This window comes from Crinia signifera, chromosome 2 (assembly GCF_055691185.1).
Source record: "Crinia signifera chromosome 2, ASM5569118v1, whole genome shotgun sequence".
Taxonomy (NCBI): domain Eukaryota; kingdom Metazoa; phylum Chordata; class Amphibia; order Anura; family Myobatrachidae; genus Crinia; species Crinia signifera.
In genome coordinates this window covers 151,834,705-151,861,376 of record NC_139218.1, presented here as the reverse complement: position 1 = coordinate 151,861,376, position 26,672 = coordinate 151,834,705, and the positions used below count along the sequence as shown (strand labels likewise).

The window sequence follows — 26,672 nt, the reverse complement described above, 5'->3', positions numbered from 1 at the left end:
CTGCGGCACCCCCGGCAGAGGTTCCTTTTCAGCAGCGACCATCTCTGGTCGCTGATGAAAAGGAGACACTGGGCAATATATTGCTCAGCAATGTATTGCTAGCAATATATTGCTGAGCAATATATCTCCCCCGTGTGTACGGGGCTTTATTGAAGTTGATATCCATCTGACCAGATTCTGCTGTGGAGGAGTTATACATAACACCAAATCAGCTTCTACCTATCATTTTATAAAATGTAAGTATTTGATAACTTCTACCTTAATGCTATTTGTTGCTATGGACAAATTTTCTACTGGTCCACTGCTCCACTATTTTAATTGCTTGATACATCAAGCCCTCTATTTTTCACCACTCATTCTTTTAAATTCTAAGTAGCAGCTGACTGGTTTCCATGGGTAACTCCTCCACTCTTTGTATTGCTTCATAAAAGTATATATGAATATATGTATGCAGCCTTGCTACACATGCGCAATTTGCTGAGTTTTGCTAGATATGGCCATGTTGTAACTCAGAATCATGCCTTATATTTCTATTTTTTATCCTTGTTACTTTCTTCTCCTTTATGTGTTAATCATTTGTATTTCTTTAGGATAAGAAGCTGATTAAGGCCTTTTTTGAGGTCCTTGCACAACCTCAAAATTACTTCAAATACACAGAAAAACATAAGGAGATGTTACCACGATCTTTCATCAAACTTTTGCGTTCCAAAGTTTCTGCCTTCTTGCGGCCTTATAAGTAACATGGACTAATACAGCACTGCAGATGAAGGACATCAGCATAAATGCACAAACGTATAGTATACAAAGAGGACCCCAGTAATTTCAGTATCGGCAAAATGAGTTCCCACAACCTACAATCAGAATTAACATGATAAATGAATTGACAAAATATGCCTGCATATATCAACCAAAGATTGGCAACTCGCCACAAGCCACATTTAAGGTTGTGACTGTGTAGCCTGTCAATGTCCTTTTGTGTCCTATGTGTCATTTTTTTCCACTTGGACATAAACACTAAAAAAGTTAAATCATACATGCACAAAGATCACCTTGATAACTCATTGAACACTAAAACAGTGACAGCCTTCTGCAGCCATAATTACTCTGGGGAAAAACACTCAAAGTTCTTGGACAAGTAAACTTTCTCCATAATCCAGATTTTTTTTTTTTTTTAAATCTTCCTAACTCTCTTAGGAACTTGGAACTGAAGCTGATTCGCCAAGTATAAACTTATGAATGTAGAATTTGCATTCTAATTGCCTTAGGACTGACGCAGAATGAGAATGTTTCTACAAATCACAAACCTCATCCTTGTTAAACATGCCCTCCTCAATACAGCTCCCAGCACAATGACCTTCAATGGCAAATACTAGACTTTTTGTGAAAGAATGCTGGTACAAAACCTGTGACATAAAATTCGCAAAGTCCGTGCAAAAAACTTTTATTCTTCATGTGTGTGTGTGTGTGGACAGTTTCTCTGGAACCAGGACACATGGGGGAGACCTACAGTATATGACAAATGAGTGATGCAAATGCTTCCTCAGATTTCATGGCACCGGCCTATTGCCAATTAGCACTAATTATGTTTATAAACACTGACTGCAATCTATTCATCATCTCTTGTTTAATACCTGTCATCATCATGTTGCTTGCCTATTTACTGTAGCTGTCAGTCTTCTTCCTGCAAAGTATTAAGTGTTAGTGGGATATACCATAAAACTTTTTGTGAGAAGAGTATGCATATTTCATTTAAATTAGTGATTAAAAATGACTAAGGTGACAAGGCAAGTATGGATTGATAAGATGGGGCTATTACATACCTCCCAACACGACCCTCTCCAGGAGGGACACAGTGCTTTGTTTCTGGACTTCCCTCTGAATGAATAACTGCCATCACCTGTGTTGAAAAACACTTTTCTTATCAATTACCCTGTTTGGCACAGGTGATGGCAATCAAACATTCAGAGGAAAGTCCAGAAACAGAGCATTGTGTCCCTCCTGGAGAGGGTAATGTAGGGAGGTATCTTACTACAAACTTTAATGTAACTGGCACTGTAGAGGGAAATAAGTGATGGCACAAGACAGCAATGCCAGCATAAAATATAGGGGATCATATATTTGAGGAGTTTTATCATCACCAGGCATTTTGGAGTTACACTTCACCAACATGTTTCTGTTAAATAATGACGATCCTAAACATTTTACCATGTATAAATAAAGTTTGCACTTGACAATTGTACACAAAAATCATTTTCCATTTCATAACATTCTGGGTTTAAAAAGGGGAATGTTTTAATGGTTAGTGATTCACAATGATAACTATTCCTACGTTAATTACAGTAGGTCATTCTGCACTGTATAATGATGTTTCACATCTGTACCAATACGTGAACTAGAGTTGATGGACATTACATCACGGTGAATTACAAACACTGCCTGTCAGCTACTGAGTGACTTTTAAAATAGAAGAGGAATAACTAGAAGGAACTGTTGCCCTTTACATGGTGAAAGACAGAATGTGCCTTTTCTGCGTGTGCTGGGTGGCTGTGTCAGCAGCAGGAAGTGGTAGATGTAGTAGTGTGTGGTAAGGTAACGTGTCACAGGCAGAAGCCGAGCTATCATTACACCACTGTGTAATTGTGTTTTGTGTCTGCTGCACCAACGGGGTCTTGTTAGAGCGCGAAAAAGTACGGTTTAGTGCAGTCGGCTGTGACAAGACAAGAACTGAAGTGTGTGTATACTACTATTCCAGCAGTAATGGAGTGACTGTGGGGGAAGGGGGTGTATGAGGCACTGGTCCCAAATGCCCAAATCTGTGTGCGGCGGGTACAGCTCCTGACAGGCTAGCAGGCGGTTTGTATAAGGAGGAAGTTGTACAAGCGAGTGTGGCGAGTTGCTCTGTCGTGCTGGCAGTAGGCTGTGAGTGGAGGTCAAAGTGTAATGCAGTGTGCAGGTGTAGAATAGTGCTGTCCTGTGTATGGTGTAGCAGCGGCGGCGGGAGGAAGAGGGTGTGTGTGGTGTGCGCAACATGTCACTGAGGAGCGAGCTGCTGAAGTCGGTGTGGTACGCCTTCACATCGCTAGACACTGAGAGGAGCGGCAAGGTGTCCAAGTCCCAGCTAAAGGTAAGTGCCTACTTTCCTATGTAGTGTTCTCTGTCTCTGATGATGCCGTGTTCATCAGGGCGGGCACTGTGGGGAGTGCTAGTTCAGGCTCATTCATCATATACAAGGGGACTAGTAATATGGTCCATAGCCATCCCATTGTGGCATCAGACAGGCCAGTCCTGTATCTTGTATAAATAGGAATAGACGTTTTGCTGCTACAGTGCTTTGTGTAATGTATGCAACCAAACGCAATGAAGTGCAGGTATGCTTTGAAGTGCAGGTATGCTTCATACAGCCGGAATACACCATAAGTCAAATAAGAACACAGTCACAGAGTAGCAGTGTTACGTTTAGTACATAGACTAAACAAATGTATGCTGTGTTGCTACTTTATGGAACAACCATGTCAACCTTGTCATATGTATACAGTTATGTCGATCTTTTGACCCTTTCAAACTTTTTTTATAACTTTTTTTATGATGACATTTTGACCCTATCGATCTATTTCATGTCAACATTTTGGGTTAGCCCTATTGACTGTTTATCTAGACACTGTAGATCTATCAACCCAAACAAACCTCCGACAGGTAACGTTTTAGTGACACAGTTGTATTTTGCGTTTGATCACATGTATTTGACATGGTAATCCAATGTTTAGCAACCATCAAGGATTGCTGCGAGTCATTGGATACAGCATTTCGATGACCATCTGACAGCAGCTGATCACTTCTATGCATCTGCATTTGTGCATGGTCAAAGCGCTGAATGCTCCTGCACATTTTTATACTATGCTAGCTTAATTGTTCTTTTAAGTATCCAATAATTTGTTTTGTATCACCGTTATTTAATGCGCTAGTGGTAAGTGTGGGGGAGGGATCCAATGGTCCCTTTCCCAATACTTTTTGACTCTAATTCAGATCTGATTGCTGGCCTGCAAATTTGCAGTGCCGGTAATTATCTCGAAGGGGATGCGGTCGAAATACTGATGCCGCAATGCCGGCACTTTGTCCACGACACCCATAGAAGGATAATAAAATAGTGTGCTGAGCATAGAGTGGCCCTGGGCCCGCTGCGTGGTGAGCGCAGTGAGCCCGCAGGGGGGGCATCCACGGCCCCCCATGTCGGCATTGCAGCGGTCAGGATTCCGTTGTCGGTATTTCGTCCTTCGGGATTTCGACCTCCGGGATTTCATACTGATTCCTCTCGAAGGACTGCTCTTGCATACAGATCCCACAGGCTTTGTAACATAGGCCATACACTGGATGGTTGACTGTAAGCCAGCGTTTGAAGAAGGGACCTGGTCCTTAATGGGAGTGAAGGGAGGAAATCTGATGTCAGATTACCACAGACTTCTCACAGCACTGAGTAATTCCATGCCTTCTCAGGTCGATGGTCGCTACATGCACTGGGGGACAACAATGACAACATACGATGGTGAGAGTGATTGCGAATGGATTTGTGATGCCGTTTGCAGCCGTGCACAGGGGCAGGGCTTCACTCTGGTGGGGAGGGGGTTAACTGATTGCTGGCCTAAGAAAAGTAACAACACAGCGATCAGGTCTGAATCAGGGCCTTTGTTTAATGTATCTCATAGGCTACAATGAGCTAACGACATTAGCTCCCGGAACCAACCACTGGAATACAATGCATTCCCAGCGCTTGGGGCTGCTTTTTAGCCAAAATTGCCAGCAGTGGCTACTTTTCTAAGCAAAAATTGGATTGGATATCTACATACATACATTTGGAGGATACTTAATATTTGCCGGTACATCACAAAATAATAATTGATAAATAAGCCCTTTGACCATTGCACTGCATTATCTTATCTGGTGGTTCTGAATTTGCTTCAGATACTAATCGACAAGAATCAAGGAATAGCTATATGAAATATTACTGTACTCACTAATGCTGCTTTTACACTGCAAAACCTGCTTAGACCCGGTATTTGAAATGTTTCTTAAAACGGGTCAAAGCAGGTTTTATGCCCCTTTCAGACTGCACATATTACCCAGTCTTATACCGGGGTCCATGGTGCAGGCATTTCCAACCCCCCCCCCCCCCCCCCACTGAAGCATCCTATAATCCCCCTACCTGGGCAGGTCAGGGAAGGGATCCGGACAGCAGGGTCAGCCAGCGTGGGGAATGGATCCGGGCAGCTTCTGCCCCCCCTGAGACATCCTCTCTCCCCACCCCACTTAGGCACCCTTTAATTCCCCCCTCCTACCTGGGCAAGGCAGGGAAGTGATCCAGCCAGCAGGGTCAGGTTGGCAGCGCTGGTGGGCAGGGGGTCCCTGCGGTGTATGTGAGATCAGCGCCAGAGTCCCTGTGGCGTATGTGAGATCAGTGGTGGGTCCCTGCGGCGGATGGGAACTAGTAGTTCCCATCCAGCCGCTGATCTCACATACACCACAGGGACCCCCTGCCCACCAGCGCTGCCGACCTGATCACTTCCCTGCCTTGCTCAGGTAAGAGTGGTGGAATTATAGGATGCCTGCATCAGGGGGGAGAGAGGCTGCTGCCAGCCCGGTTCCCTTCCCCGCGCTGGCTGACCCTGCTAATGAGCGCAGTGCATTTTTAATAAGTGGGTCCCCGCTCATTAATTATGCACTGCACTGGGTCCCGCTCATTAGATATGCACTGAGCAGGACCAATAGTGCTCACTGCTGCCTGGGTGCCATTTCAGACCCTTTAGACAGCAAAATAAACGGGTTTGAAACGGGTAGGACCCTGCTTTTTTACCGTTTCCAAATACCAGGTTTTTGGAAACGGTAAATTGAATCTGCACCTTTCAGCCCACACATATTACGTTTTAAAACGGTCAAAAAACGTCAAGATACCGGCTTATAAGTGCGGTCTGAAAGGGGCATTAAGGGATCCATCCACTAGTGCGAGGTATCAGGCAGCTCCCGGGCAGCTGGACTGCATATGATATATTGTATATTGTCCTTTTGCAGACAATGTACTATATGCAATCCCAGTCATGGCTCTGGGAGCCGACCAATCCTTGTGCCAGCCGCGACGATCTCTGGATGCAATGCGCAGAGGACCATGTATTGGGCCAGAAACAGGTAAAACACATACTGTACGTTGTGACACTTTGCACACAATCGTGTGAAGATAGGGCCATATTTTGGATGGGAGCCTTAATAATGTTTAATTAATGCAGATTTTCTTATACTCCATTATATAAAACAACCATGAAGACCTGGCACTCAGGGCTTACAATATGGAGAGTAGCTTGCACTTGTGCCCTCCTTGGGAGAAAATAAATAAATAAAATTATATATGTATAAAAACACTATTATTTTGGACCCTTAATTTGCTTGGTCCATAGCTGTTGTGAACACTATTGCAGATCTGTGAGATGGTTTTGCAGATAAGATGAATACAACCGTGCACAATACTGTATGTATGAGATGAACGTAATATATTACATGAATAGGTGTTTGGGGGACAAGGGCGACAGGTGGGTAGGTCGACAGTCAAAAGGTCAAAATAGTGATTTTCACTGTTTTTTGACCCGAATGTCGATACAGTCGACATGGACACAGTTTTAAGTGCACAGCGTCCCCTCCCATGGCTTGCTGTGCTCCCTATGCTTTGGGCACGGTGCCTCGTTGCGCTGGGCACACTATTTTATTCACCCACCACACCTCAGTGGATGGTAGGGCATGAAATACCTCCAGTCGGCTAAAAAAACTGTGAAAAACCCTATGTCGACCTAATGCTTGTGTCGACCTCACCACCTGTCGACCTTCCAGTATGTCGACCATCTTTAGGTCGACCAACCACCTGTATCCTGTTGTTTGATCTCCCTCACCGTCCTATCTCTGTCCCATATCTGTTTCTCTCTGTGGGGACCATTTATTATGGATTGCATATTTAATGGACTGGATCTTCCTGCCCAGGATCACAGTGCATTATACAATCCCATCGGTGGTATTAATCACTGAGCAGATGCAGGGACAAGGGCTCCGAAAGGAACCTGTCTCTGCTGGTTACAGTCAACAATAAATAGGTCGACAGTCAATAGGTTGAATACTATTGCTTAGCAGGCTAATAGTCGATCGGGTCTAAAGGTCGACATGCACTAAATCGGCATGTCGACATGGCAATGGACGACGCATAATAAGTTCAATATAAGCTTTTCATGCTTTTTTTAAATTCAGATGTCATTTTCTTACTTTATGAATCTCATGGACTACAATGAGTCCCTTTGGGCCAGATTCTCTAAGCTTCAAAAGTGATAAAATGGAGAGTGATAAACAGCCAGCTAATCAGCTCCTACCTGCCATGTCAAAGACTGTGTTTAACAAAATGTCAGGCAGGAGGCTGGCTGTTTATCACTCTCCATTGTATCACTTTTGAAGCTTAGTGCATCTTGCCCTCTCTGTCTCTGTCTATCTTTCTGTCTCTGTAACCCACCTCAGTTTGTGTCTGTCTGTGTGTCTCTGTCTCTGTCTCTCTCTCTCCTCTTCTCTCTCTCTTCTCTCTCTCTCTCTCGTCACTCTCTTATCCAGAGTAGAGGGCCTATGTGTGGGCTTCATGTGAGAATTGACCGTGCATGTGCAGCCAGAGGCATACCTAGATATTTGTGGGCCCCATAGCAAAAGTTTGTAAGGGCCCCCTATTTGGCAACTAAAGGTGATAAATGTATATAAAACATATTACTTAGACAGCAAAGATGGGCCCCCTTCAGCTCTGGGCCCCATAGCAGCTGCACCCCTTGCACCTATGGTAGTTACTCCCTTGTGAGCAGCAGCCCGTCCCTGCCTTGGTCGCATTCTGGGCACTTATATCACACCCAGAAAGCATTACAAATGATATCATTAGTAAATGAGCCCCTATATGTTTTATGCATTTTATTTTATGGGGCAATTCAATGTTTGAGCTCCCTTCTAAAATACCTAGGAGCTATCAAATAGATTCCAAGTATTGAGGTAGCACTTATCGTGGATTTATGCTCACACCTGAGGTATCAGCAGAATTTTAGGGCTGTGTCCTAACTGTAGCTTGCCTGGCACTTAGCAGTTGGAGAAGCTGCTTAATGCCGTACATTCGAACACCAAGTCCATTATTGGAATGAATTGAATTGCCCCTGCGCAGTTAGCCTGTGAGCAAATTCCAACCAACCATTGAATTACCCCCTAGTAATCGCTGTACCTCAAAATCTTACTGGTGTCCATTATCACTACAAATTTGTTTGGTAACACCTCTCTGCATAAAATAGGGCCTGATTCAGAGATTGATGCAGCTTACACTGCAGCTGCTTCTTTAAATAATCCACATGAACATAAGTTATTCAGGATGGGCACTGACTTCATGCTTTCAGGGCCTTTAAAGTTGCGTTGAACAATGCATGCACTGGCGTCTGCCCACCAGGAAAACGGTGCCGACATGCCCCCCTTTTTTTCATGAACGCTCTCTGCTGCTGCTGACCTGTCTCCAGACCAACGCAACATTCAGATGAGGGGGATACTGCATCCCAGGGTGCTGGAACTGATCCATGCATGCGCAGAACAGGTCCTAAGCCTGCGCAGTTAAGCTACTGTTGGATTTATGTAAGCATTGGGTTACATACATTTCTGTATTCGCCTCATGGTTCTCAAAGTAGCAATAGTGTTCTTAAATGATGTAGAGTTCATTTTAAGGACTACATGTCAATATATTCTCTATTATGGAAATGGGGGCCATTCATATGCATGTAACATACAGTAGCTGGTGGAGGTGCTTTTAAAATAATATATATTTTCCATCCTTCTGAACCTTTAGTTGTTTTAATCAGACCATTGCATTTTCTATGACGTATGATAAGCTCTATTACTAAAATCCACACTATAACATTCATTGAGATACAGTATATATTATTTCTTGTTGAGCATCCAGTATACCTTGAGTTGACATATTTTGGACAACTTTTAATTGTAGTAACGTCATATACTTTAAATAACTGGGGGTGTGGGCAGGATGCAATAGGAAGAGAGAAACAGAAATTGAGAGATTTGGTAAGAAATCTTTTTTTTTTTTAAGCCACAATCATTTACACTGCAAAACCAGTTTGATTTTGAAGTGTAAATGATTACCACTAAAAAAAACTCAAGATTTCTTACCAAAGCTCTCACTTTCTGATTCTCTCAACCTATTACATTTCACCCTAGATATCTTGGTACTTGTGTAGTACTAGGGCGCTCAATTAACATACGTATGCTAGCGTATGGAAATCGCATCGCACGTCCCATTTTAGTGCCGTGCGATGCGATCTCAGTAGTTAATATGGTATGGACATTTGGCGGCTAGCGTAATTGTGCTTTCTGAATAAGTGTAGGCTGCGCAAATGGATTCGGTATGAAATCCCGACAGGGTCAAAATCCCGAATGGGTCAAATTACCGACAAGGACAAAATCCCGACATTTAAAATCCCGACAGGGTCAAAATCCCGACATATAGAATGTACAGGTGAAACAGTCTACATGACTTTCCGTCGACAGGTGCGAGGGCGACATGGGTTTTTTCACAGTTTTTTTGACCCGAATGTCGACACAGTGAACCGCAGCCCCTCGCATAGCTCGCTTCGCTCGCAATGCTTCAGGCACGGTGCCTCGCTGCGCTCGGCACACTATTTTATTCTCCAGCCATGCCCTAGTGGATGGCAGGGCATGAAATACCGCCTGTCGGCTCAAAAAACAGTGAAAAAACTCATGTCGACCTCGCACCTGTCGGCGGAAAGTCATGTAGACTGTTTCACCTATACATTCTATATGTCGGGATTTTGAACCTGTCGGTATTTTGTCCTTGTCGGTATTTTGACCCATTCGGGATTTTGACCGTCGGGATTTTGACTGCATCCCGCGCAAATACATACTTGCATAAGTGTTACCGGTCCCTGTCAGATTCAGTCTGAGGTTAATAACTGACAATGATGGCTGCATCTGGGAGAGCTGATAACGTGACTGAGGTTACAGTGACGGTAACTGAACCAGCCACCATGTTCACCTTGCCAAATACAGAGGAGGAGGCTGTAATCTTTTTCCAGCGCCACCAGTTGCTTCCGGTCATGCAGAATTGTGTCAACTGGCACCAGATGCGGCTATCCCTGAAGGAAAGCATGTGGCGCTGCCACATAAAGGCCTGCCGCAAGAAGGTGAGCCTCAGAGCGGTGGACTGGTTTCCGGGGTGCCGTTTACCCTTCCTCACACTTGTCCGCTTTATCTATTCCTGGGTGGAGGAGATGACAAGTGTGGCGTATTGTGACCGGGAACTGCACATGTGTAACAAAACCGCAGTGCATTACAATGGGTTGATGCGGCAGGCATGCACTATTGGGCTTGATTTCCCAGCCACATAGGCAAATTGGTGGTCCCGGCATGATGGTCAAAGTGGATGAAAGCCTCTTCGTGAAGCGTAAAAATCATGTTGGAAGGGTGCTGCCTCAGCAGTGGATTTTTGGAGGGAATTGTTTTTTTTTTACCAAAAGGTGGTGAACCTGCCGCTAATATGGGAGGCTTCTAGGCTAGGTTTATAAAAGTAGCAGCTGCTTGGGTGTGGCTATAGTGAACCACAAGAGGTACACAATACAAACAATATATAAAGCAGCGCTGACAAATTTACACAGACACGTGGGATTGCCTGTATATTACATAAAATTTATGATACACACATAAATAAACAATTGTTGAATGAATAAAGACATTTTTTTTAATAGCTTTTTTTGGAGTGATATGCATGGAGACTGGTGCCTGTTCTGTCACTGCAGTTGAGAAGAGAGATGCAGGTACGCTGATACAGAAAAAAATGGTATACATAACTTATGACCAGGCACTGATGTGTTCAGGTAGCTTGTTGTGCCTCTCCACCATTAATTGATCGATGGTACCATGTGGGAGGGAATATCAAATATAGTGAAGTACGGTTTTAGTCAACAATACTTTAATACACAGACAATAGTTTTTTCTGGTAAATCACATGCAGACTTTAACCAGCAATATACAAGCAATTTAAAATTCCGCTGCAATAAAATCTTTCATACAACAATAATTGCAATCCAAGTGGGGGGGGGGGGGGGGGGACGGGGACGACGACGACACACACTGGTTTGGCTCAAGAAGATGTGGAGAATTACCGGAGGTGTTGGAACTGATTGACAGTACGTTTGCGCATGTGAGATTGTCCCGGGGCAAGTCACAGGTATCAGATCCTTCACTTTCCAGCGCTCCTCTCCAGAGTCATGCAGGTCACTCCCCCAGCCCTAACCAACGCGTTTCGACTCCTCACGGGGGCTTTTTCAAGGTTTTTTGGAAGGTGTATCCTGCTGTAGTGTCTATAGTAAAATGGAGGTAAATTTTTTTAGACGTGACAGTGTATATCGCTGACAATGTTATACAGACCAAAAACTATACAAAACCAACCGACTCAGGAGCTTTTATCCCTACCTCAAGTTGCCACCACCCCAATTGGTTGAAAGCCATTCCAGGGGGACAGTTTAGAAGGGTCAAAAGGAAATGCTTAGAACAAAAGATATTCGAGCAACAAGCTGAGGATTTACAACAAAAGTTTTTGTCCTCCAACTACTGTGGGCCACATGTGGAAAAAAACAAAAATGAAGTTATGATTATTTCCCAAGAAACACTATTAAAACCAAAGGAAGACAAAAGAACCACAGACCCAAAGTTGGAGTTTGCTTTTATCACGTCTTTTTAATAGCTAGTATAAATCCATTGAAAAAACTCTACAAAGGCATTGGGGGATCATCCAAAAAGATCCGGTCATTGGACCACTTCTACCCCCAAAACCAAAATGCATATATCGAAGGGCAGCCAACTTAAGCTCAAAATTGGTGCATAGTGCCCTTCCCCCTAGAAAGGCCATCTCGACGGTCAAGTCGAAAGGTTTTTTTTAAGATGTGGCACATGCATAGGGTGTAGGCACATCCAAGGTTCTGGGCAAAGATTAAGCAAGATAATTCTAAACAGCCATTCTTTTAAAATTTTAGACTTTATTACCTGCAACACAAAAAAACGTAGTATACGGGATACAGTGCACATGTGGATTGTAATATATTGGACAAACAACGCGACCGCTCAAAATACTATTGAGCGAACACATTCGGAACATCAAAATGGGTCTCGAGACCCACGCACTGTCTAGTCACTTTAATAAATGTCACCAAAAAGATACATCTTGCATTACAAAATTTTGCGGTCTAAAATGGGTGAAGAGGCAAAAGCTGAAATTAAACTTCTCTATGAGATAGGCAGCCTAATACCTAAAGGATTAAACGCAGATTATGAAATCAAATTGTTTCTATAGCTTCCCCGCTTTTTACTGTGGATTTTATATTGTGGATCTTATATTGTTCATTTTTAAATTGCCATAAAGTCCTGTTTTGCAATATGTATAAAACCAGATATATGCACTGGCACTTTAAGTATCAAGCACTGTCACCTTGAATACTTGCAGGAATGAAATGCCGTGATTGCACCTATATATTGCATGCACTGTCACTTTAAATTATATGTGAATGAAAATCATTACTGATCACTATGTTCTTTAAATAACAGTTATGGCGTCATTAATACTAAATCTGAACTGCACCATACCAGCTTTAACACAATGCCATCAAAACGGACAATATGCGGCATCACAGAACACCGGCCGCACTAGGACACTAAGCGTCTTGTAACCACGGCAACTGACATTGAAAGCTGTGCCGGACATGACGCCGCGAGAGAGACGATACGTCACTTCCGGAACAGAGGGAGACGGACCGAGGTCCGGAAGTGTTTTAACGGATATGACAGAGGGAAGACCATATCAAAGAAAAACAGACACTATAGCAGGATACACCGTCCAAAAAACCTTGAAAAAGCCCCCGTGAGGAGTCGAAATGCGTTGGTTAGGACTGGGGGAGTGACCTGCATGACTCTGGAGAGGAGCACTGGAAAGTAAAGGATCTTATTCCTGTGACTTGCCCTGGGACAATCTCACCTGCGCAAAATAACTGTCAATCAGTTCCAACACCTCCAGTAATTCTCCACATCTTCTTGAGCCAAACCAGTGTCCCCCCTACTTGGATTGCAATTATTGTCGTATGAAAGATTTTATTGCACTGGAATTTTAAATTGCTTGTATATTGCTGGTTAAAATCTGCATGTGATTTACCAGAAAAAACTATTGTCTGTGTATTAAAGTATTGTTGACTAAAACCGTACTTCACTATATTTGATATTCCCTCCCACATGGTACCATCGATCAATTAATGGTGGAGAGGCACAACAAGCTACCTGAACACATCAGCGCCTGGTCATAAATTATGTATACCATTTTTTTCTGTACTTAAGTTTGTGAGGGATTTAAAGGGAAAAACCCTCTTTACATAACTAGATAGGCTGCTGTGCGCACGGTTGGGGAGCACCAAATTGTATTGTATGCCGGTACGTTGATCACCGCCATCAACGATTTTGTTGCTCCTGGATCGATGATCTATTCAGATTGTTGGAGGGCCTACAACACGGAGCAGCTTCAGCAAGCAGGCTATGAGCATGTGTTATCTTTATGATTAATTTTTCAGTAAATTCAAAGTTCATTGTTAACACATGTTCTCATTACTGTGTCAGAAGTATGGTATGCCAGGTGTGAATGTGTTCCTAAAGCCCCCCCCACTATCGACGCCACCCCGAAGCGTGGCGAGCGGTGGCGGAACGCGTCCGCCCAACCTTTTTATACCCCCACTATCCACGTCAGTGAGGAGTTGATTTTATATAGTGTGGCAAGCGCAGCGAGCTCACCGAGCCCGAAGCATGGCGAGCGGATGCGGAATACATGTAAAGTAATCTGCATCTCTTCGCTTAGGACTAAGTGGCTCGCTGCGCTTGGCACACTATATAAAATAAACTCCACACTGACGTGGATAGTGGGGGTATAAAAAGGTCGGCCCGACGTGGATAGTGGGGATATGAAAAGGTCACATTGCATGTCATTGCATGTCAAAGATACACAACAGCAGACCCCGACACCCCAGGCAGGGAACAGGAACTGCGTGGGCTTTCAAAGATGGCGGGTGCTAGAATGAACACTACAGGTTGAGTATCCCTTATTGAAAATGTTCAAGACCAGAAGAATTTGGGATAATGAATTATTCTGTATTTCAGAATATTTTTATATTTCAATGATGTATCTTGAGGTATCTTGCATTTATGTTGTACAAACACATGAAATACCCACAAATATATTTTATTTGTGCATAAAACAAAGTTTCAAAACATGAAACAAAGTTTGTGTATTATCTCAGACAGATAATGAAATTAAATGCCAAGCAATCACTATCTTGCCCATACTCTCCGCTAGCCTCCAAACTTTCAAGTGTTCCCTGAAAACTCACCTCTTCAGGCAAGCCTATCATATTTAAGTTCTACACGCATAACCCTCTGATGCACTTATGTATTATTTAGCTTCCCTTCTGGACTTGTAACTTGGGCCCTTATTCTGGTCTGTGCGTACGCAAGGTCTCCGTACTTGTTCTCACCAATACCGTACAGAAATGTGCACCGCATTCACTCGTAAAATATGGGCGTAATATGGGCGTCATTCGGAACTACACAGGGGCGTAGTTTCAAAGTGGGCTAAACTGGGAGTAAACATGGGCGTACACGAGGGAGTGCACTAATTCTGCTAAGCGTACATTCGGACAGCACACCGAATGCACGCGAACAAAAAGGCAGGAAACATGCTGTTTTCATAAGAAAGTATTGCTTTGCGGACACAACTCGGTCATGCGCTAGGCATTCGGAACGCCCAATCAGTACAGGCGCACCTCAACCAATGTCAGCTGAACACAATACAATCCACTCCTCTACTCATTAATTACACTCTTCTCATTGCTTCAATTGGAAACCTTGCAGCTTAAATGGACCATTACTGAACACACAAATATATGCTGCATTTTTTACACACATTTACACTGCAAGCAATGGACAGAACTTCCTATCACTAATATAAATATACATGTCACTTCTACATCGGTGCGTATGGGCAGGTTCCCGTCCGTTCTGATGCTGTAAGACCGTGCATACGCTGTAAGACCGTGCAGAATATGTGTGTGTCCACCGCACACGCAAAGGTGTGGATGTCGTCCGTAAACACGCCCTCTTCTTAAAGTGTGAGTCCGTCCGAATGCGGAGGACCGGTGGGCGTTTCTTTCGTACGATGTCCGCACAGCGTGGCGTGCGGACCGCTCCGAAATTAATCGGAAATATATGCACCAACCAGAATAAGGCCCTTGGTGGGACTGCTATGCTATTACTGGTGCCTGTTCTTGTGTTTCCCTTCCATTTCCCTATAGATTGTAAGCTTGCAGCAGGGCTCTCCTACCTCCAAGTCTGTCTGTTGTTGCCCAGTTTGTTTTATCACTGTCTACTATTGTAAAGCGCAACGGAACAGTGATCGCGAAAACCCTCAAAAACTATGGGTCCCTGGGACCCCTCACTTACAAAAATCGGGGTCCTACTTGACCTTTTCTGAGTCCCAACGGAATGAAGCCTCCTCTCCCCTTCCCCAGCATGGCACATACAGAAGCCTCCTCCTCTCTTCCATATGGCATATACTCTGAGCCAAGGGCCAACCTGAGCCTAATTTTTTTGGTAAGCAAACATAAATTTGGGCACCCCCAAAACTGTGGCTATTGGGGGGGGGGTCAATTGGCAATTTGACCACTCACATAAAGCAAGATACACATATACTAGAAAAAGGCATACTGTCGGTATAGGGTCACCTGTGCTGCACCAATCAGGATTGTAAAAGTAATGGCAGCAGGAACAGGAGGGATAGGGTTAGTGAAATCCCAGCAGAGTCTATAGGCTCCTCTCCTACAGGCAGCTCTGCCTGTTAAGAGTTAATTGGTGAGCTGCAGCCTCTCTGCCAGCCGTGCAGTGAGGGGAGGAGGGGACAAGTGGGCCATTAACAGCCACCACTCAGAGCCTGGAGGAGGTGACAGTGACACACGAGAGCAGCACCGCGAGGTAGGAGAGGAGGAGGGAAGTCTGCAGCCCGAGTCCTGCTAGCAATAAATCCCCTTACATGACACAGCCAAGCAGCCTGCTAAATGGACCACGCACCCCTCTGACCTCTACTTCCTTCCCGGGTCTGCTCCGTCCTCACACTTCCCTGGTTCTGGCCCCCAATGCTGGTTTCAGTTCCTCGGGTTCTATCCTCACACCAGCCGCAGCTCTGTTCCCCTGCTGAGCAGCTGCTTCTGGTGTTGGCTCCAGCCGTCTGTTGTGCAGGAGCCAGCTTACGCGGCTTCCGTACACTGCTGCCTATGACTCTGCGGTGACAGGGACCCTTTCATTTTCGCACCCAGCAGATGTGTGAAGCGGCCGTAAGTCACGCTGTGTCTTCTCCACGGTCGCATCAAAACTGAGGGGGAAATAGATCCCTCCGCCCTTGTCACACATATTAACACGGTGTGCATGCCGAAATGGGCGGAGCGGGTCCCAGGGGACCCAGCCATTCATAAAAAATGAGTCCCTGGTGCTCCAAAGTGGGTAAAATACTCGCTATAGCGAGTATTTGCAAACCCTGACGGAATCTGCTGCGCTATATAAGAAACTGTCAATAAATAAATAATAAATATTTAGTGCCAGTTACATGTTATATCCCCAGTAGTGCTGTTGTAGATGTTCTGGAATGTATGGTTTTCTGAATAATTTGGATAACTGATAAGGGATACTCAACCTGTACTGTATTCGTGGTCTAGTTGGACAGACTCCTCAGCTTTTTCTAGAAGAGATTGTAAACATCTGTCGACATTGCCATGAAGTTTCATTCCATTTTATAATTTTGAGTGTCCAAGATTAAGGAATGTCTATTAATCTGGCCGCTGTCATTGCAGGTACTCCTTTCTTTAGATTGACCAGAGGTTGGTGGTCTGATTATAGATGCTGGTGGAATTGTTTTTTTCTTCCCATACAATACTTAATTAATTTTGCATAATCATGTTCAGCATCTGTTGGGGTTTTCAATGCATATGTGATTGGTCACTCCCTACTATTTAGCATTGTGGGTGATATGTTAGTAAGGTGCTGCCTCGCTTGATAACTTGATGGGTAAAAGTAGTTCACAACCTTATCAGATGTAATCTGTTGTTAAAAATTATTTTTATATTTAAATTGTCATTTTTAAGTTTAAGACAGATATAGGGCATTTTATGTAACTGACTAATTGGTTGTGTTTTAGCGGGGTATTCAATGCTCTGGCGAGCGCACGGCAGCGAATCCTGTTTTGGATTCGCTGTGCGCTCGCCGTCATTCACTGTCACCCCACTATTCGACGTCAGCTCCCAGCCCACACTATTCAATGCGTCAGGGGCTCGCTGCCCCAGATGGCGAAAATAAACCCCTATGGCGAATTGCAGTCAGCGCTCTAACCCTGCTGCTGCGGCTACACTTTGGGGATGGAGCTGGATTCCCGGCGGGGGTGCATGCTGATGCTGCCGGGAGCCGAGGACGGGGACGGAAGCGCTCTGGGGATGAAGCTGGAGACTCGGCGGGGGTGCACGAGGACGGGAACAGGCCAGCAGCAGTAGCAGACCTCCGGCTCCAGCAGCGCTGGAACTGACATCTGCAATCACCGCGCAGGGTCTGCCGGAGCCGGAGGTCTGCTGCTGCTGCTGGCCCGTTCCCGTCCTCGTGCACCCCTGCCGGGTCTCCAGCTTCATCCCTCCCTACTCATCACACAGGCAGTGTCCGGGCTCTCTCCCCTGCTGCAGCTACACTGCAGGGGATGGAGCGGAGTCCAGGCGGGGGAGCTCGATGATGCCGTCTGGATCCCCCACACAGCCTGAGATCTTCTATCACCACGCTGGGGCTGCAGGAGCTAGGCTCCTGTCTGCATTACAAGTCCCCATATGTTGCCTTCCAATGTGACGGCATACCTCCTCCTCCCCCCGGCGCAGCTCAGCTGGCTGTCAGTTCGGTGAGGGGGAAAAAAAATCAAAATAAAATAGAGGTGCTTGTAAAGCGGGAAAAAAAGCAAGAACCTTCAAAAAAAATTAAAACCTGTTTTTTTAATGACATAAAAAAAAAGTACACATCACAGTTCACCTAAAAAAGATGACGAATGCTAAACGGAGAATCATGGCGAAAATCAATGGAGAAAGTAGTTCTCCATTTGAGCATTGAATACACTGTCGGCGAATTCCACTAAAAACCCCATTGAAAATCACAGGCGAATTGTGGAGAATCATTTACGGCGAATCGGCAGACATTCGCTGTTCATTTGTGGCGAATTGCCTCCATTGAATATGGCGAATTGTTTTTTCTAACAGAAAATTCGCCGTTAACCCAGCGAATTGCCAGATTCACTGAAAAAAAACGGCGAATCTGAGGCATTGAATACTGGCCTTAGTGTGGTAGTGTGGGTGGCAGCACTACCGGTTTTTGCTTGTGATTACATTTTTTTTCCTCCCATTTACACCATTCTTTATTTATTTTATTTATTTACAGTTTCTTATATAGCGCAGCAGATTCCTTTGCGTTTTACATTGTAGAGACAGTGATAAAACAAACTTGGTAACAACAGACAGACTTGGAGGTAGGAGAGCCCTGCTGCAAGCTTACAATCTATAGTAGTGTTTTTCAACCAGTGTGCCGTGGCACACTAGTGTGCCTTGAGATGTTCTCAAGCGTGCCCCCACATCTAGAAATGCCCAAACCCATTTACAGCCACCACAAGTTCAAATGTTATTTACTGGTCTCTTCTTTTCATGTAAAGGGCCAATGTATTTTATTTTTGTTACATGTGGGGACCAGTGTGATTGTTTTTAATGTGGGGGCCAATAGGTTTTTTTTCTCCCTGTGGTGGCCAATGTGTTTTGCCCTGTAGGGATCTTAGGGTGTGCCTTGGCAATTTTAAAGTCTTATTTAGTGTGCCGCAAGGTAAAAAGGTTGAAAATCACTGATCTATAGGGATATAGGAGGGAAACACAAGGACAGGCATCAGTAATAGCGTAGCAGTCCCACCAAGTTACAAGTCCAGAAGGGAAGCTATATAATACATAAGTGCCTCAGAGGGTTATGCATGTAGAATTTAAATATGATAGGCTTGCCTTAAGAGGTGAGATTTCAGGGAACACTTGAAAGTTTGGAGGCTAGTGGAGAGTCTTATTGTGCGTGGAACTTTCATAGGATGGGAGCAGCCCTATGAAAGTTCTGTATTAGTGAATGGGAGCTAGTGATCCGTGCAGAAGAGAGACGCAGATCTTGTGCAGAGCGGAGTGGTTGAGATGGGAGATATTTTGTGATAAGTAGATGCTCCCTTGGAACAACAGGTAGAACAACTGTAAGGGATGTGGATTGCTTAGAGGGCCCACAGCTGTATATTGTTGCTGTACTATGGGCCTGATTCACACCCAACCTGTCCCTGTATTCGCTCCGGGGACGGATGTTTTGGCTCTTTGTATGCGTATATGCTAATATACCCATGTGCAGGGCTGCTGCCGAGGCGACTGTGAAGGCGGGATGGGATGGCGCATGGGAACGGCCAGTATTTTATAGGCAGCCCATGAAAACGCTGGGCATTCCCATGGGTACACAGGCGGGCCGATGCCTGCCAGGGGCGGGTGGCTGACATCTCAGGATGTCAGCCGTCCACCCCATTCTCAGAGCCGCACGCTGCAAATATAGGTCAGTCAAGACTCACTTATATTTGCGCACAGGGGAAAAATCATTTGATGGCAACCATCGAATGATTTTTGCCTCGTATGCTCCTCTGCGGATGTTTATGCTAAACATCCATTCCCATTGCGGCAGGGAGTTTTCCTGAAGAAGGCAACAAGCCGACACGCATAAAAGGATCTCACAGTACTGACTCACAACATCAAAACACCAGCTAAGTCTTCTCCCGACACGAGGGAGTAGGCCGGGTACCTAAGTGCGGGATATTGTGATCACAAGATAACACCCGTTCCACGGCTGCACTGATGCCCTGAGGTGCTGTGGGAAACCCAGAAGCACGAGCAGCACAGACACAAAAAGGAGAGGACGCTGAGGGACTGCAGATGACAGGTAAGCGTGCACCGTGGGTAGGACGGGACGCCAGCCTCCCACGACACCTGCCTGTCTATCTCAACCAAGGAACATTGACTCTCTTGCAATAACCCAGACCCGTTATACCCCAAGAGCTATACCCAACCTGCCCTGGTTACACACATCCTGTAAATCCATCCACCTCTCCTGCGCTTTTTATGTTAAGATTGGCACTGTGACCAATAAAAGTGTTTATTTCACTCTTTAGTGGCATCATCGTCTTTACAGGTCACATACTACAGGTGTATCACATAGCCATATCTGTGTGCAGAACACATATCCTTTACTTAGTGCTCTGCACATGTTTTTTTCTGGTACATATAGAAGCCATCTGCACACTACACTATTTTCGAGCGCAGGTTACAATTTTACTTTATAATTGGTTTGTTTGAGCCTATTACTGTATCCTATTAGCAGGGCAGTAAAGAGTCTGGCCATGCCCAGGTACTTTTCAAGGGGCATGGCCTAATCATAAGAGGCATGGCCATGTACGCTTTAGAATAAAATAAAATCGTACATTAAGCACATCCCTGGTCACTCTACAGCAGGTATGGGCAACCTTCGGCCCTCCAGCTGTTGTTGAACTACACATACCAGCATGCCCTGCAACAGTTTTGCTATTTGGCCCTACATCAGACATGGGCCCAGGTAATTCGTACCCCCCTTCCCCCCCTTCTCTTGGCGCCAAGATTAAGCTGAGTACTAAGGGTGAGAGGAGCAAGTGCTGAGCTATGATTGGAGATGCCTGCCACATTCGCCACTGAATACAGGAATACGACTCAAAGCGCTTTACATTTGACTTTACAGCACAAAATACAAAAAAGCTTAACAGTAGATATTAGTCAAATGCTTGACAAAACAGGAAAGCCTTGAGTCTATTTTTGAAGGATTCTAGAGTGGAGGCCTCTTGAACAATTGCGGGAAGTAAGTTCCACAGAATTGGAGCCACAAAGCTGGAACCTCAGCCCCCAGATAAGTTCAAGGAGATTCTAGGTACAGTTAATAGTCTATCATCTGCAGATTTCAGTAGTCGAGTGTAAGGAATCAGAATCTTGTATTTTGGGCCCTGGTCATGAAGGACTTTGAAAGTCAGTAAGGCAATCTTGAAAGTGATTTGCCATCTTACAGGTAGACTGTGCATTGATGTTATATGGCTATAATGGGGCTGGTTGGTTAATGGCACGACAGCTGAATTTTGTACTACTGTATCTGTAAGCAGGGCAATTGTTTTGCTGGTAGACCAAGGTAGGGGGCATTGCAGTAGTCTACACGTGATGATACAACAAATGACTTTAGGCAGATCTTCTGAGGAAATTAAGTACTTGATTCTGGCTATGAGAATTGATGAAAACATGAGGTTTTGATTGTGGCTGATACCTGATGTTTAAGTTTCAAGCCAATATTCATGTTAATGCCAAGATTCCTCAGATCCGTGTTTTTGTAGCTCTAAACCAGTTTATATACTGTAGGTAGGCTATACTGCAGTTTTGTACTGTGAACTATCATAAGGACTTCTGTTTTGTCGGGGTTCGGTCTCATAGGGCAGTATTCAATGAGAAAAGTTCTCCGTGTTTTGTGGAGAACTTGTGCTTTGTTCGCCTTGGACGGAGCATTTTGCTCTCCAAAAGCGAGCAACCCTATTCAATGTGAAATTCTCTCCGTCTTTCTAAGTGATGTTCTACGTGTCTCTCCGTGTAGCAATTCTCCATCTTTTGATGGAGAGCTGGAATGTGAACTTTTAAGCTAAAAGGTTTTTTTCTTAAATTTTGGTGTAAAAAAATCAGTTTTTTTTTCTGTGAAGGGGCATGTTATTTTTATTCATGTGCTTATAGCACATGAATATATATTTAATTTAAAAAAAATATATATTTTTTTAATTTTTTACACAGTGCAGCCAGCAGGGGGCAGGAGCGCTCGAGCCGCTCATTACATATTCATATATTCACTGCACCCGATCGATAGTATGCACGAACGGGTGCAGTGAATACTGGGTCCCCCGCTGGCTATAGGGGGGGGCAGCCTGTGCTGCCTGGGTCCCGGAGAGCCCCCCTCCTCTCCACATTCCTCTGGAGCAGCCAGGGAGACTTTAATCTCTCTGGCTGCTTCCGGCTCCCTGAAAGCTCCCTGCTCCCTGCAGGGGTTAAGACTCGCCGCGAGTGGCGGAGAGTCTTAACCACATTGAATAGAGGGAGCAGGAGTGGCAGCGAGCCCTCCGGAACACGGAGAGTGCATGGAGAGCGAAATAAAACGCTCTCCATGCACGGAGAACTTTTTCATTGAATACTGCCCATAGTAACAGAGTAGTTTATGTTGAAAATAGACTTGTGTCCATCAAGTTCAACCTTTTACAAGACCCTTTGAGGATGTTGTCTAGATTTTAAATCCTCTTTTGAATTTTTTAATTCGATTCCACTTTGTGCTAAATAAAGTTTATCAATTTTGTACCCCTGGTTATTTTTATCTAGTCAATGCTTGTCAAACCTTGATTTATATGTATTTATTGTGTCTGCCAACATCACTTCTTCTAGAAGAGAGTTCCATACTTTTACTGCCCTGACATTAAAAAAAGCCTTTTCTTTGGGGGGTACAAAATGTTCTCTCCTCCAGCCTGAGCACATGCCAATGTGTCCTAGTCTCCAACCTCAAAGTAAAGGGTTCTGACAGTCTGTTGTATTGTCACCTGATTATATTTGTACATGTTAATCATGTCTCCCCGTAAACGTCTCTTTTCCAGCGTAAACATTCCTAATTCAGCTAATCTGTCCTCATAGTTTAATGCCTCCAACCCTTTTATTAACTTGGTTGCCCTTCTCTGAACTTTTTCCAGTGAGGAGCCCAGAATTGTACTCCAAATTCTATATGAGGTCTAACCCAGTGCCTTGTAAAGTGGCATCATTATTTTGGTGTCTCTAGCTTCCATGCCCCTTTTTATACAGACAAGTACCTTGTTGGCCTTATGTGTTGCTACATTATACTGAGCACTGCACTCCCGTTTATTGTCAATTTGGCCTCCTAGGTCCCTTACCAAATCTAATTTACTCAATTCTACCCCCTATAGATTGTAGCACACTGGTTATGTTTCCCAAAATGCATAAACTTACATTTATCCACATTGAACCTCATTTTCCATTTTTCTGTCCACTCATCTAATTTATGAATATATTAAATACAGGTCGAGTATCCCGTATCCGAATATCCGTTATCCGAATAATTCCGAAATACGGACATTCCAGAAAGTGAAAAAAAATATTTTTTTTGCTAAAAACTCACTGGGGACATATGTAACAGCATCACTGGGGACATGATATGTAACTGGCACTATATATGTGCAAGACAATGATTGCTTGGCATTCAAATTCAGTGCTGAGATAGTACACACATTTTGTTTCACGTTTTGAAACCTTGTTTTTTGAACAATTAAAATATGTTTGTGTGTATTTTATGTGGTAATAAAATATATTTGTGTGTATATTATGTGTTTATACAGCATAAATGCAAGATACTTCAAAATACATAATTGAAATATTAAAATATTCCGAAATACGGAATAATCCGTTATCCAAAATTCTCCTGGTCCCGAGCATTTTGGATACGGGATACTCAACCTGTAGAAATAGCCCTAGCACCAATCCTTGTTGTACACCACTTGGGACAAGTATCCAACCAGAAAATGTACGGTTTACCACCACACTCTGGGGTAGATATATGAAACAGTGATAAGGGAGGAGAAGTGATAAAGTGTCTGGTACTTTATCACCAGCCAATCAGCTCTTGACTATTATGTTACTGGCTGGGTTTAAAAAGGGACAGTTAGGAGCTCATTGGTCAGTGATAAAGTACCATGCACTTTATCTCTTCTCCTCCCTTATTACCACTTCATACATCTACCCCTCTGTTCTCTATCCTGCTGCCAGTTTCTTACCCAGCTACAAATAATGTTACCCCAAAACAGGGGGATTTACTCAGATCGCTCAGCAGGCCCTTAATACTTTATTTGAACAGACCGTGTAGACATTCAATGCATGAAGCACAACCAAAAAATATAATTGTTAAAGACAAGCTATATTAGTAGCAAGGCTTTCATAAGGCATTTCACTGATAAGATTGTCACTAGATAACGAGCAAAAGCAGTGTAAACACTGACAATGTACAGCAAGCTATAACGACACGGAACACACAAGGGACCTTATGCAGATCCATTTGCTTCCTTGCGCGTTTGCACAGGGGAGTAACGTTTCGAGACTGCGCATAAACATTTATGCGCATGTGCAGCCGCTTTGTGCGAGCGGCCATGGCAAATTGATTATTTGTTGGCTGCTCGCACACAGCACTGCAGGTGGGGCAAGTGGGTTGGTGGGCCGTCGTCGCGCCCATGGAAATTCGGCAGGGGGGCGGGCAGCTGAGATCAGAGAGGTGTCATTTGACCCTGCACACAAGACTTTAAATGGAGGTTTATGCTAAACCTTAATTTGCATGTGTGCAGGCATATTCAGTGTGTGAGCGTTCATGCGGTCGGCGCATAGAAGACACGCAAAGCTGCGAATTTCACAGCTTTGTGTGTCAACCAGAATCACCCCCAATAGGAGAATGACTCTGAACTGTATTTATCATTTCCTAATATTAAATGGGCCTACACACGGGATTATTTTGCTGAGCTATCTGTCAGGGCGCAGTGTTCTACAGTGAGAACGCTAGCCCTGGCCGCCGATGTAACTAGATTTATCCAGCATGCTGGATAATAATCACCAGGTGCCGTGCATCGCTGTAATTATGGCCTACACACTGAGCGATGTAGGGGCATTTTCTAAGCGATCTACATCTCGAACACCAATACAAGAAAAGTAAGTAGTAACATGGGTGCACTGAAATCCTATAGTAATATTATTTATTTATTAACAGTTTCTTATATAGCCCATACATATTCCGTAGCGCTTTAAAGAGTAAAGTTAAACATTCACATCAATTCCTGCCCCAGTGGAGCTTACAATCTATATTCTCTACCACATGTACACACAGACATTCTAGGGTTAATTTTTGTTGGAAGCCAATTGACCTACCAATATATTTTTAAACTGTGGGAGGAAACCAGGGGGAGAATATACGAACTCTGAAAAGTTAGGGCCATGGTGGGTAACGTGAGGCAGTAATGCTAACCATTACACCATCCGTGATGCCCTAAAATATAACTTTTAATAATTATTGATAAATTGGTGAAATTTTAAAACACAGTGATTGAGAATAGAAAAGAAATAGTGTTTAAATATATATGGCCACTGCCTATCTGTGTCCAACTTTGGAAGGGTAATTCTATCCCTATATGTTCTCTGTGTACCCTTAATATTGCTCTATTACATGGATTTCACTATGTATGATTCTTGCTGGCTTTCAACTAGTCTTTTGAAAACCTGTGAGTAAATCCTATTGTCTTTTCAATAAAGAATTTAAACAGGATTATTGTGTCTCTTGTGTCAATATAAACTTACTAGCAAACCAGAGGGATATAGTATCAATTATACAGTTCTGTTTATGTATAAATAGATGTAAAAAAACTGGTGCAGTATTCATTTATGTGTTCGTATGATCTAGTTAGATCGCTTAGAAAATGCCCTAAAATCACCCCATGTGTAAGATGTAACCCTTAAGATATAAAATTCAGTATCCGTTCTTATTACACTTGGATACCAATGTGTAGTTATAGCTTGCAGTAAGTGTTTACACTGCTTGTTGCTTATCTAGAGATAATCTTATCAGTGAACTTCCTCTTGAAAGCCTTGTGTTCAGCAATTACATTTTCTGGTTGTGCTTAATGCATTGAATATGTACACTGTCTGTTCAGACACAGGCATAAAATGGATTATCAGTGCTGCGTCAATGGTTGCAGTAAAGTTACAAAGCTATTCTAATGTCGTAAGTGGTGTACAATCACCGGCAGTATCTCAGATCCACGGCTTGCACATTGGCAACATTGGCCATACCATCAGGCTTAGGAGTATCCCTATATTTACTCATAATGTCCGTTGGCACTGAGGGGGAAACTTACTAAGATGGGCATTCTATTTCACATGTGATGTTGCTTTGGGCAACCAGTCAGAATCTACTTATTTGTTTAGCACCTTTTAGAAGAAAATAGATAGGATCTGATCAGTATCTTGCAATATATTTTGGATCTAATGGCCACTATACACCAGAATGATATTGGGCCCAAATACACATCTCGAATGGTCGTGCGATGGATCGTGTGTACATTGTGGGGGGTATTCTGGTTAAATCGCTCGGATGCGAATTCGCATCCTTGCGAGTGAACCAGATCCAGCCTTGCAAATGGTGGTACGCTGGCCCACCATTCACATGGCACGGATGTTGCTGCGAATGGATGTTTTACATAAACATCCGTTCGCAGCCTGCAGGGTAACAACCACATCATTCAATGGTCGCCGACCATCGAATGATGTAGAAGGTTCACGGAAATCTAAGGTTGCTCAGAGCAA

At 43.9% G+C, this 26,672-nt stretch overlaps 2 protein-coding genes across 3 annotated transcripts in view; both read left to right on the top strand.

The window, feature by feature from the left end:
* The window catches only part of SCUBE3 (signal peptide, CUB domain and EGF like domain containing 3), a 206,776-nt gene extending 204,842 nt beyond the window's left edge, over nucleotides 1–1,934 (top strand). For both annotated transcript variants that reach the window (XM_083173135.1, XM_083173133.1), the window contains one exon: nucleotides 591–1,934. In XM_083173135.1, the coding sequence (XP_083029261.1) occupies nucleotides 591–740 (150 nt within the window). In that variant the 3' untranslated portion in view covers nucleotides 741–1,934. The remainder of the gene's footprint in view (nucleotides 1–590) is intronic.
* Nucleotides 1,935–2,535: 601 nt separating this feature from the next.
* Nucleotides 2,536–26,672, top strand: part of DEF6 (DEF6 guanine nucleotide exchange factor) — a 133,640-nt gene continuing 109,503 nt past the window's right edge. Inside the window, exon 1 of the mRNA XM_083173130.1 lies at nucleotides 2,536–3,124. Coding sequence (XP_083029256.1) covers nucleotides 3,029–3,124 — 96 coding nt within the window. The 5' untranslated portion in view covers nucleotides 2,536–3,028. The remainder of the gene's footprint in view (nucleotides 3,125–26,672) is intronic.